We start from the raw sequence: 13,653 nt of genomic DNA, 5'->3' as shown, positions 1-13,653 counted from the left end.
GAATCTTCCCAGACTGCGCCATGAGCATCTCAGTAAGCCTCCCCTGGTCTCCCTCGAAGCCATACAGCTTTAGCTTCTCGGTACTGTGCACTCAGCTTTCCTTCACTGGAGGCTCCTGCCCCTGAGCATGTTAGGGCTCTCTATTTTTTTCCGCATGCTATCAAATCATAACATTTTAAACCTCTCTCTGACTTGGAAACTAGGCTCTAAGCCAAGGTCAGAGAAAGAGTTGAGTTGCCAGAGGGAACAAGATGGGCTCAAACTACCATTCTCATAAGTGACTCACCAGGGAGCCATATGCAGCGTCCCCTTCCTTTGATCTTGTGTCTCATGAAGGAAAGGAAGACTAGTTTCACCTCTGGCACCGATCAGATACCAGGACTCTCTAGAAATTCCACCAGCAGAATGGAGGAACGTTTATAGTGTCAAAGGAGTAAGTACAAACTAACTTTTACAGTTCCTCTGACTTCAAAAGATGAACTATTTTCTTTTCCCCTCATCGCCCCACATACTGGTGATCATGTCCTTTCATGAACATTTGAATACTAATAATCATAGCTAATACCTACTGAGCCCTTATCAGACTCTGTTCTAAACACTTGACATTTTTTTTTTTTTTTTTTTTTGAGACGGAGTCTCGCTCTGTCGCCCAGGCTGGAGTGCAGCGGCCGGATCTCAGCTCACTGCAAGCTCCGCCTCCCGGGTTGACGCCATTCTCCTGCCTCAGCCTCCCGAGCAGCTGGGACTACAGGCGCCCGCCACCTCGCCCAGCTAGTTTTTTGTATTTTTTAGTAGAGACGGGGTTTCACTGTGTTAGCCAGGATGGTCTCGATCTCCTGACCTCGTGATCCGCCCGTCTCGGCCTCCCAAAGTGCTGGGATTACAGGCTTGAGCCACCGCACCCGGCCCACTTGACGTGTATTAATCCTTTGCAGTAGGGACTATTATATTATCCCTGCAGAGGCAGAGAGAAGTTAAATAGTCACTTGCTCGGGGTCACAGAGTTAATAAGTGTCCAAACCAAGACATCAGAGTCTGTACTCTATTTCCCTCTTTTTTATTATAAATTTTTTCAAACATGCAGAAAAGTTGGAAGAATACAATAAGCAACCATATATCTGTCTAGATTAAACATTAATACCTTGCCTTATTTTATCTTTCTGCATGCATATATTTTTGCTGAACCATGTAAAAGTTGAACACATCATGACACTTCTCCCCAAAACACTTCTGCATGCAGTTGCCCAAAATAAGGACATTCTCCTACATACCATAATACTATCATCACGGCCGGGCGCGGTGGCTCAAGCCTGTAATCCCAGCACTTTGGGAGGCCGAGACGGGCGGATCACTAGGTCAGGAGATCGAGACCATCCTGGCTAACAGGGTGAAACCCCGTCTCTACTAAAAAATACAAAAAAAGCTAGCCGGGCGACATGGCGGGCGCCTGTAGTCCCAGCTACTCGGGAGGCTGAGGCAGGAGAATGGCGTCAACCCGGGAGGCGGAGCTTGCAGTGAGCTGAGATCCGGCCACTGCACTCCAGCCCGGGGACAGAGCGAGACTCCGTCTCAAAAAAAAAAAAAAAAAAAAAAAAAATATCATCACATCCAGGTAATTAACAATTCCTGGCCGGTGTGGTGGCTCACGCCTGTAATCTCAGCACTTTGGGAGGCTGAGGCAGGCAGATCACAAGGTCAGGAGATCGAGACCATCCTGGCTAACATGGTGAAACTCCGTCTCTACTAAAAATGCAAAAAAATAGCCAGGTGTGGTGGCAGGTGCCTGCAGTCCCAGTTACTTGGGAGGCTGAGGCAGGAGAACTGCTTGAACCTGGGAGGCGGAGGCTGCAGTGAGCCGAGATCGTGCCACTGCACTCCAGCCTAGGCAACAATGTGAGACTCCATCTCAAAAAAAAAAAAAAAAAAAAAATTCCCTAACATCATCTAGAATCTAATCTATCTTCAAAATTTTCTAGTTGTCCCCCAAAACATCCTTTATAGTTGTTTTTTTTTTTTTAACCCAAAATCCAATCAAGACTCTCCCATTCCATTCAGTTATTGTGTCTCTTTAGTCCAGAACGGTTTCTCCACTTTTTCTTTTTCATGACATTGACATTTTGAACAGACTCAGACCAGCTTTCTTAAAACACCATAGTACATTCTGGTTTGTCTTACTGCTTCCTTGTGGTGTCCTTTAACTCGTTTCTCTGCTCTTTTATTTCCTAAAAACCAAAAGTCAGATCTTAAGGCTTCATTAAGGGTAACTTTTTGGGTAAGAATACTTCAGAGTTGATAATGTGTACTTTATAGTGCATGATGCCAAGCAGTATATCATATCAAGTTGTTCCACTGTAAGTGATAAGAGTTGGATTACTTAGCTAAGGTGGTGACTACCAGAATATGCCTTCGTAAAGATTTTTGTTTGTCTATTTGTTTTGTTTTGTTTTTGAGACAGAGTCTCGCTCTGTCACCCAGGCTGCAGTGCAGTGGTATGATCTCAGCTCACTGCAACCTTCGCCTCCCGGGTTCAAGCAATTCTCTGCCTCAGCCTCCTGAGTAGCTGGGATTACAGGCACCCGCCACCAAGCCCGACTAATTTTTGTATTATTAGTAGAGACAGGGTTTCACCACCTTGACCAGGCTGGTTTTGAACTCCTGACCTCGTGATCCACCCGCCTCAGCCTCCCAAAGTGTTGGGATTATAGGCATGAGCCACCATGCCCGGCCATAAATACGTATTTTTCCCTTTGCTATTAGCAAAGAATCTAGAGGGTGGGGACTAGGCAATAATGTTTTGACACAATGCAAATGCAAATACACTGTTCTCTAAAAACCATTCACCCAGTGATTTTAGCATCCATGTGATACAGACAGGAGGCAGGGAAATACTGGGTAGAAAAAGGCAGTTCCTGGTGAGGGCCCCACCCTCAAGCCTGGACCCCTGACCTAAAGGGAGAACTTCACATCCCTGTTGCCTTTTCAAAAACCACCCTGGCCTGCCCTGCCCCCCATCCTGTACTCATAAAAACCCCAGGCTCCACTGGCAGCGGAGTGGCAGAGAAGGAGAGAGAAGCAGCAGCCAGATGTTGGAGAGAAGCAGCTTGATTTCAGAGGGATGCCTTGATGGTGGGACCTTAGAGAAGGGTTCAGCCAGGAATGACCGAACTCAGGGGAAGACCACCTTCCCGCTCAATCCCCTTTCCAGATCTCCATCCCATTGACAGCTACTTTCATCAGCAATAAAATCCCCTGCATTTACCATCTCCAATTGATTTGTGCAACCTGATACTTCCTGGACGCCAAACAAGAGGTTGGGATACAGAGGGCTGTCATACTGAGATGTGGAATGCTTAAGCCATCAGAGGATGGCAAAGCTAAAAGAGCACAAGGTAACAAACACCTTCTGCAGCTCCAGGGGTCATAAGTACCCCCCTAGACATTGCTGTGGGACTGCACAGAGTTGTGCAGAGTCTGTGCCATGGGACTGCACAGAGTTGTGCTTCTGGGTTGTACCCAGACTGGTCTTAAACTCCTGGGATCAAGTGATCCTCCTGCCTCAGCCTCCCAAAGTGCTGGGACTCCCAACACTGCACCCACTACGAGCCACTGCACCCAGCTATGGTTCCTTTTTAAAAGGCAGAGTAATTGCTCAGTTCTTTGCTTTTAATTATTTACTTTCAGAGTGAGAAACTGGTAAAATAGCCACATCTGATGATGGTCTATATATTTTTTTCTCTTCTTGCCCTTTTAGTGAGCACCACTATGGACACATGAATTTTTTTTTTTTTTTTTTTTTTTTTTTTTTTGAGACAAGAGTCTTGCACTGTGGCCCAGGCTGGAGTGCAGTGGTGCGATCTTGGCTCACTGCAACCTCTGCCTCCTGGGTTCAAGCGATTCTCGTGCCTCAGCCTCCCGAGTAGCTGGGATTACAGGCACCCACCACCATGCCTGGCTCATTTTGTATTTTCAGTAGAGAAGGAGTTTCACCATGTTGTCCAGGCTGGTCTGACCTACTGACTTCAAGTGATCCGCCTGCCTTGGCCTCCCAAAGTGCTGGGAATATAGGCATGAGCCACCGTGCCCAGCCAAACACATGGATTTTTATCCAGTGTTTTATAATTACTGGTTGTCATTCTTTTTATGCTCAGAAATTCCCAAATTGGGGTGGTATGAGCCCCTTTCAGCTGGTACCAGTGTTTTTCTGACTTAGTCCTGTTAGACTTTGAGGACTACTTTGCTTTCTGTCATAACAAGATGTCCCAGTCAAGCTGTGCCCTTACATACTACATTACACCACCTTTCCTAGAGGTCTATGCCTACCTAGGGCTCGAAAAAAACTTGGAGAAAAAGAGAATGTCAAGAGCAGATGTGTCAGCTCAAAGAGGTTATCAAATCCATTTTGATTCAGAAGTAGAAAGCATTCTGAAGCCGATCAGGGTCCAGCCACTCACTCTGGTACTCACAGCTTTGCTACAACTCCCCAACAAGTGGCCATTCAGCCTCTGGCCTAAACACCATGATTCACAGGGAACTCACCTCACTTAGGACATCTCCTTCTGTCACAGAACTACCTTATACTAAGCTTCTTGTACCAATCAACCATTCGTTCTAGCTTCTCTCCTTGGAGCCTATGGATCCCTGTGAAACTCAACTTCAAAGGATCCACTTAGTAGTCTGGCAGAAACTCAGCCCTAAAGAATAATTTGAGGCTGGTTGTGGTGGCTCGTGCCTGTAATCCTAGCACTTTGGGAGGCTGAGGCGAGAGGACTGCTTTAGCTCAGAAATTCAAGACCAGCCCGGGCAACAAAGTGAGACCCCGTCTCTAAAACAAACAAACAAACCAAAAAATAAGCCAGCCATGGTGGCACATGCCTGTGGTCCCAGCTACTCAGGAGGCTGAGGCAAGGGGACTGCCTGAACCCAGGAGGTCTAGGCTGCAGCGAGCCATGTTCACGGCACTGCACTCCAACCTGGGTGACAGAGTAAGACCCTGTTACAAAACAAAAAAGAATTATTTCCTCTTCTGTTTCCATGTTCACATTTTTTTCACCTTTTTTTTTTTTTTTTTTTTTTTTGAGACAGAGTCTCACTCTGTCACTCAAGCGGGAGTGCAGTGGCGCAATCTCAGCTCACTGCAACCTCCGCCTTCTGCATTCAAGCAATTCTCTTGCCTCAGCCTCCCGAGTAGCTGGGATTGCAGGCACCAGTCACCATGCCCAGCTAATTTCTGTATTTTTAGTAGAGACGGGGTTTTGCTATGTTGGCCAGGCTTGTCTTGAACTCCTAACCTCAGGTGATCCACCCACCTCGGTCTCCCAAAGTGCTGGGATTATAGACGTGAGCCACCATGCCTGACCCCTCCTTCATATTTAAACAGGTGGTTTTGTTTCCTGGATGTGACTACACTGATTTTCAAATACCCGACTATGACCCACAAGGCCCAGGTGATATAATTTGGCTGTGTCCCCATTCAAATCTCATCTTGAATTGTTGTTCCCATAGTCCCCTCCTGTCATGGAATGGACCTGGTGGGAGGTAACTGAATCATGGAGATGGTTACCCCCATGCTGCTCTTCTCCCGATAGGATCTGATGGTTTTATAAGGGTCTTTTCCCTCTTTGCTTGGCACCTCTCCTTTCTGCCATCATGTGAAGGCGGACATGTTTGCTTCCCCTTCCACTATAATTGTAAGTTTCCTGAGGCCTCCCCAGTCATGTGGAACTGTAAGTCAATTAAACCTCTTTCCTTTATAAATGACCAAGTCTCGATATCATACTGAATGGGCAAAAACTGGAAACATTCCCTTTGAAAACTGGTACAAGACAAGGATGCCCTTTCTTACCACTCCTATTCAACACAGCATTAGTTCTGGCCAGAGCAATCAGGCAAGAGAAAGAAATAAAGGGTATTCAGATAGGAAAAGAGGAAGTCTAATTGTCTCTGTTTGCAGATGACATGATTGTATATTTAGAAAACCCCATCGTCTCAGCCCAAAAACTCCTCAAGCTGATAAACAACTTCAGCAAAGTCTCAGGATACAAAATCAATGTGCAAAAATCACAAGCATTCTTATACACCAATTATAGACAAGCAGAGAGCCAAATCATGAGTGAACGTCCATTCACAATTGCTACAATGAGAATAAAATACCTAAGAATACAACTTACAAGTGATGTGAGGGACCTCTTCGAGAACTACAAACCACTGCTCAAGGAAATAAGAGAGGACAAAACAAATGGAAAAAAATTCCTTGCTCATGGATAGGAAGAATCAATATTATGAAAATGGTCATACTGCCCAAAGTAATTTATAGATTCAATGCTATTCCCATCAAGCTACCATTGACTTTCTTCACAGAACTAGAAAAAACTACTTTAAATTTCATATGGAACCCCAAAAGAGTCCGTATAGCCAAGACAATCCTAAGCAAAAAGAACAAAGCTGGAGGCAACATGCTACCTGACTTCAAACTACACTGCAAGGCTACAGTACTCAAAACAGCATAGTACTGGTTCCAAAACAGATATATAGACCAATGGAACAGAACAGAGGCCTCAGAAGTAACATCATACATCTACAACCATCTGATCTTTGACAAACCTGACAAAAACAAACAATGGGGAAAGGATTCCCTATTTAATAAATGGTGCTGGGGAAACTGGCTAGTCATATGCAGAAAACAGAAACTGGACTTCTTCCTTACACCTTATACAAAAATTAACTCAAGATGGATTAAAGACTGAAACGTAAAACCTAAAACCACAAAAACCGTAAGAGAAAACCTAGGCAGTACCATTCAGGACACAGGCATGGGCAAAGACTTCATGACTAAAACACCAAAAGCAATTGCAACAAAAGCCAGAATTGACAAATGGGATCTGATTAAACTAAAGAGCTCCTGCTCAGCAAAAGAAACTATCATGGCCGGGAGCGGTAGCTCACACCTGTAATCCCAGCACTTTGGGAGGCCGAGGCAGGCGGATCACGAGGTCAGGAGATCGAGACCAGCCTGGCTAACAAGGTGAAACCCCGTCTCGACTAAAAATACAAAACATTAACTGGGCGTGGTGGCGGGCGCCTGTAGTCCCAGCTACTCCGGAAGGTGAGGCAGGAGAATGACGTGAACCCAGGGGGCAGAGCTTGCAGTGAGCCGGGATCCACTGTACTCTAGCCTGGGCAACAGAGTGAGACTGTCTCAAAAAAAAAAAAAAAGAAAAGAAACTATCATCAGAGTGAACAGGCAACCTACAGAATGGGAGAAAATTTTTACAATCTATCCATCTGACAAAAGTCTAATATCCAGAATCTACAAGGAACTTAAACAAATTTACAAGAAAAAAACAGGCCAGGCACAGTGGTTCATGCCTATAATCCCAGCACTTTGGGAGGCTGAGGTGGGCAGATCATGAGGTCAGGAGATTGAGACCATCCTGGCTAACATGGTGAAACCCCGTCTCTACTAAAAATACAAAAAAGTAACCAGGCATGGTGGCACGTGCCTGCAGTCCCAGCTACTTGGGAGACTGAGGCAGGAGAATCGCTCGAACCCGGGAGGCAGAGGTTGCAGTGAGCCGAGATCATGCCACTACACTCCAGCCTGGGTGACACAGGAAAACTCCGTCTCAGGAAAAAAAAAAAAAAACATCAAAAAGTGGGCAAAGGATATGAACAGACACTTCTCAAAAGAAGACATTTATGTGGCCAAGAAACATGAAAAAAGCTCATCATTACTAGTCATTAGAGAAATGCAAATCAAAACCACAATGAGATACCATCTCATACCAGTTAGAATGGCAATCATTAAAAAGTCTGGAAAAAACAGATGCTGGCAAGGATGCAGAGAAATAGGAATGCTTTTATACTGTTGGTGGGAGTGTAAATTAGTTCAACCATCGTGGAAGTGTGGTGATTCCTCAAGGATCTAGAACCAGAAATACCATTTGACCCAGCAATCCCATTACTGGGTATATACCCAAAGGATTATAAAGCATTCTACTATAAAACACAAGCACACGTATGTTTATTACAGCACTACTTACAATAGCAAAGACTTGGAACAAATGCAAATGCCCAGCAATGATAGACTGGATAAAGAAAATGTGGCATATATACACCATGGAATATTATGCAGCCATAAAAAAGAGTTCACGTCCTTTGCAGGGACATGGATGAAGCTGGAAACCATCATCCTTAGCAAACTAACCTAGGAACTGAAAACCAAACACCACATGTTCTCACTCATAAGTGGGAGTTGAACAATGGGAACCCATGGACACAGGGAGGGAAACATCACACACCAGGGCCTGTCACGGGGTGGGGGACAAAAGGAGGGAGAACGTTAGGACAAATACCTAATGCATGTGGGGCTTAAAACCTAGATGATGGGTTGATTGGTACAGCAAACCACCATGGCACATGTATACCTATGTAACAAACCTGCATGTTCAGCACGTGTATTCTAGAACTTAAAGTAAAATTTTTTTAAAAATTTAAAAAAAGTATTTCATGTACCACCAGCAAAAATAAATAAATAAATAACCAAGTCTCAGTAGTTCTTTTTCTTTTCTTTTTTTTTTTTTTTGAGACAGAGTGTCACTTTATCACCCAGGCTGGAGTACAGTGGTGCGATCTAGGCTCTCTGCAACCTCTGTCTCCCGGGTTCAAGCAATGTTCCTGCCTCAGCCTCCCAAGTAGCTGGAATTACAGGCACGCTCCCCCATGTCTGGCTAATTTTTGTAGTTTTAGTAGAGATGAGGTTTCGTCATGTTGGCCAGGCTGGTCTCAAACTCCTGACCTCAAGTGATACACTCGCCTCAGCCTCCCAAAGTGCTGAGATTACAGGTGTGAGCTACCATGCCTGGCTCGGGCAGTTCTTTAAAGCAGCATAAGAATGGACTAATACACCAGGCTACTTCATATACTTATAAAAATATATATACAAATATAGTGGGAGATGGAGTTTTAATTTCTGCATAAATGGGATCCTGAAGTTCATCTCAAACTCTTCCACTCCTGTCCCCATATACAGACAGTTGCCAAGCACAGCTGATTCTACCTCCTAGAATTCCCCTGCATCTAGTCTCTCATCTCTCTATCTCCTCTGACACTGGTTTGGGCCCCAAATTTACCCCTCTGACTTGATCTAGTACAATGTTCTAAGCTTTCCCAACTTCAGTTCTTCCTACTCCCATCTACCCCACAGGCTGCTGCCAAAACAATCTTCCAGGAGCACTCACCTGCTCAGCATCCTTCAATTGCTTTATGTCTGCAGTCTGGCATAGTATCTAGCACATTATAGGTACTTAGTCAATATTGGTAGAGGAGCTGCTTGACTTCATGAGTCAGTTGTACTGTCCACTAGTGTCAGGAGGAAATTTCCTTTAGTTTTAAACAGAAGTTGTTTTATATAAAGTGGTGCATAGAGATTGGCTTAAGAAACCATTTTTATCTTCTTTTATTTACTTATTCATTTTTTGCAGGTTGGACAAGCTCAGAAACCATTTTTAAATTTCTGGTCCATTCGTGTGTATGAATAAATATACTATATTATTTATTTGATACATAGTTGTATAAAAAGTCTGGCTATATATATTCTTAGTGCTTAGACTTTCTAAAGAATAAGCCATAAATAGGAAATAAAAAAGAAAATACAAGCAGCACATTGTCATGTGGAAAGATGCTTCAACTCAGCAAGAATACAGAGAGAACATCAAAGCAAAATAACTTCACAGTATGGTGACATATCTACTGAACTGGCAATCATAAATCAAACTTGAAAAGTCAGTGCTGGCAGATGGGGAGGCAAGTGGTCCACTTCTCTTTAGATACTGATGGTGGCACTGCAAACTGGTTCAGGCTTTCTGGTGAACAATCTGGTATAATTGCCTAATAAGAACAATACAACTTTTCACCTTGGTTCCAATGATTTAGCTAAAGGAACATACTTGAAGAAAATAATTTCAAGCTGGGCACGGTGGCTCACACCTATAATCCTAGCACTTTGGGAGGCCAAGGGGGAAGGATCGCTTGAACCCAGGAGTTTGAGACCAGCCTGGGCAACATGGCAAAACCCCATCTCTACAAAAAAATACAAAAATTAGCTGGGTGTGGTGGTGCATGCCCATAGTCCCAGTTACTAGGGAGGGTGGGGTGAGAGGATTGCTTGAGGCCGGGAGGTTGAGGCTGCAGTGAACTGTGATTGCTGCACTGCACATCCCATCCTGGACAACAGAGTGAGACCCTTGTCTCAAAAATAAGAAAAAGAAAGAGAAAACAAATAAAAACAAATTTCTGGCTGGGTCAAGTGGCTCATTCCTATAAACCTAGCACTTTGGGAGACCAAGGTGTGTGGGTGGATTGCTTGAGCCCAGGAATTCAAGGCCAGTCTGGGCAACATGGCGAAACCCCATCTCTACAAAAAATTAGCTGGGTGTGGTGGCACACGCCTGTAGTCCCAGCTACTCAGGAGGCTAAGATGAGAGGATTGATTGAGCCTGGGAGATGGAGGCTGCAGTGAGCTGAGATTGTGCCACTGCACTCCAGCCTGGCTGACAGAGCAAGGCCCTGCTCTCAAAAAAAAAAAAAAAAAAAAAAAAAAATTTCTACATTATTTATATTAGTGACAATTAATATAAATGACATATCTCAAACATAAATAAAGACATATCTCAAATTCCCCAAATAAGAAAAAGATCAAGCAAACCATGAATCATTGTCTGCATCAACACAATATTATGAAATCATTTAAAATAACATGCATATGGCCTATTTCAATAAATGGAATACACACTCAGCTTTAGCAGTGCTTGAGATTAAGAAAGACTCCGAAATCAGACATTTCTGGGTTTAAGTCCTGGCACTGTCACCTGTACACTTTCAAGAAACATTTCTCTTGTAAGAAAAGATTTGGACAATGTGGGGCCTACATGCAGTTACTTCCTCTTGAAGAAACATGTACTATTCTCATTTGAGTAGAAAAAGATGATTAGAGAGCAAGCTCTGGCATCAGATGGCCACAGTTCATATATCAGCAATGTCACTCGCTGGTCCTGTGACCTTAAGTGACTTAACCTCCCAACATTCCAGTTTCAATTCATGTGTCTAATATGGCTAATACTAGACTAATACATGGCTAATAATATGACCTACTCCATAAAGTTCTTATAAGGTTAAAATGAGATGATGCCTACAGAGTGCTTAGCATGGTGCCTGACGTGTAATCCATTCTCAGTAAATGTCAGCTATTTGTATTCTTCAATTAATGTTTATTGATCACCCACAATGTTCCAAGCATTATATCAGATGCACATACTCCATTTAAGTCCTGTAAGAATGTTACAAAGTGTTATTACAAAGAAAAGTTAAAGAAATGAGCTCAGAGGGGATCATTAGTTGAGAAAAGAAAAATGCAAGATAGTTGCATTTGCAAATATCTAAAATAAAATGCACTTATACATTCGCAAGGATATGCATACAGTAGTGCCTCCCTTATCTGAGGTTTCACTCTCCATGGTTTCAGTTACCTGTTGTCAACTGTGGTACTAAAATGGAAAATTCCAGAAACAAACAATTCATAAGTTTTAAATTGCATGCCATTCTGAGTAGTGTGATGAAATCTCACACTGTCCTGCTCTGTCCCACTCGAGACATGAATCACCCCTTTGTCTAGTGTATCCCTGCCTGTTAGTCACTTAGTAGTTATCTTAGTTATTAGATAGAAAAAACATAGTATATGTAGGGTTCGGTACCAAATGCAGTTTCAGGCCTCCGTTAGGGGCTTTAGAACATATCCCCTGCAGATATGGGGAGGTCAACTGTAGTTGGGACTTAATGATCACTAAGTCTACTTTGTTTAAAGTTAGTCAAGTTTCTATGTGTTTGTATTTTCAACTAGGAGCAAGTTTCCTGCTGCCTTTACTAACCCATGCCCTTACTTCCCCCGAGCAGGGACCAGGCCATGTATTAAATGTCACTTGGGTGCTGGCTTCTGACCAGCAAGCGCTTACCTGGAGGAGATAGAGGAGTCCTGGGACAAACAAGGTAAGGGGGTACAGAGACTGGTATGTCGCTAAGGCAAGAAAAATAGCACTGAGGAAAGCACTGCCTGTAAAAAGAAAGAAATGTATGGAATAATCCAGCCTCATCAATCATGATTAGACTCAGTGAGTCCCTGTCAACACAAAACCTTCCATAACTGCTCAAATAATCACCTGCCAAGTGCCTCCTGGTACACAAGGTGCTATGCAAATTCACACAGTCAGAGCTTCTTGGCTTGATTTCCAATGAAAGAAAACCAAGAAAGTCAAAACCATCTACCTTTGGCAACCTGAGACACTACAGGCATAAATCTTGTGAAATTTTGAGACCTAGAACGATTTTACAAAGTTTCAACCCAAAGATGTATAAAGGAGCAAGTCTATTAACATCCATGTCCTATCTAATGTACCAATTTACTAAGCCTACAATTATTGCTTATGTTATTCAGAGCTGGAAACCCATCCCTTTGACTGTTGCAACACTTATCACTCTTTACAACAGCCCTTCCTTACCTGCTACATTCATGAGAATTCATGTTTTTTTTTTCAAACGAAAGTATATTAATTTTATTAGTAATGTCCTCACTTCCTATATAAAATGGACTACTATGAAATCATTAAACATGATGCTATTAAGAATATGCAATGACACAGAAAGGTGTTTATAATATCCTATTAAATGAAGTTTATAAAAGAGACATATATTATCATTTCTTTTATTAAAAAACATGCACAAACATTTTTTAGAAGACTAAAAGCCAGCAGGCAAAGTAACTCAAGTCTGTAATCCCAGCACTTTGTGAGGCCGAGGCAGGCAGATCAAGACCAGGAGTTCGTGACCAGCCTGGCCAACATGGTAAAACCTCGTCTCTACTAAAAATAAACATTAGCCAGGGGTAGTGGTGGGCACCTATAATCCCAGCTACTTGGGAGGCTGAGGCAGGAGAATTGCTTGAACCTGGGAGGCAGAGGTTGCAGTGAGCCAAGATTGTGCCACAGCACTCCAGCCTGGGTGCCCAGGCAAAAGTTTGCAGGAGGGGCGGGGCCCTCATGGAGAACCTCTGCTAGGGCAGTGTGGAAGGGAAATGTGAGGTCGGAGCCCCCACACAGTGTCCCTACTGGGGCACCACCTAGTGGAGCTGAGAAAACAGCCACCGTCCTCCAGATCCCAGAATGGTAGATCCACCAACAGCTTGCACTGTGGGCCTGGAAAAGCCACAGACACTCAACACCAGCTTGTGAAAGCAGCTGAGAGGGAGGCTATACCCTGCAAAGCCACAAGGGTGGAGCTGTCCAAGATCATGGGAAGCCCCCTCTTACATCAGCATGACCCAGATGTGAGACATGAAGTCAAAGAAGATCATGCCCTGCTGGATTTCCAACTTGCATGAGGCCTGTAGCCCCTTTGGTTTGGCCAATTTCTGTTTGTAATGGTTGTATTTACCCAATGCCTATACCCCCATTGTATCTAGGAAGTAACTAATTTGCTTTTGATTTTACAGGTTCATAGGCAGAAGGGACTTGCCTTGTCTCAGATGAGACTTTAAGCTGTGGACTTTTGGGCTAACGCTGAAATGAGTTAAGACTTTGGGGGACTGTTGGGAGGGCATGATTGGTT

At 43.7% G+C, this 13,653-nt stretch overlaps 1 protein-coding gene across 1 annotated transcript in view; it reads right to left on the bottom strand.

Moving 5' to 3' along the window:
• Nucleotides 1–13,653, bottom strand: part of PIGU (phosphatidylinositol glycan anchor biosynthesis class U) — a 110,016-nt gene that overhangs the window by 45,051 nt on the left and 51,312 nt on the right. Inside the window, exon 7 of the mRNA XM_050807160.1 lies at nucleotides 12,006–12,103. Coding sequence (XP_050663117.1) covers nucleotides 12,006–12,103 — 98 coding nt within the window. The remainder of the gene's footprint in view (nucleotides 1–12,005; nucleotides 12,104–13,653) is intronic.

Source organism: Macaca thibetana, chromosome 10 (genome assembly GCF_024542745.1).
Source record: "Macaca thibetana thibetana isolate TM-01 chromosome 10, ASM2454274v1, whole genome shotgun sequence".
Classification (NCBI taxonomy): domain Eukaryota; kingdom Metazoa; phylum Chordata; class Mammalia; order Primates; family Cercopithecidae; genus Macaca; species Macaca thibetana.
The sequence above is the reverse complement of the archived record's forward strand: the minus strand, read 5'-3'. Positions and strand labels throughout refer to the sequence as shown.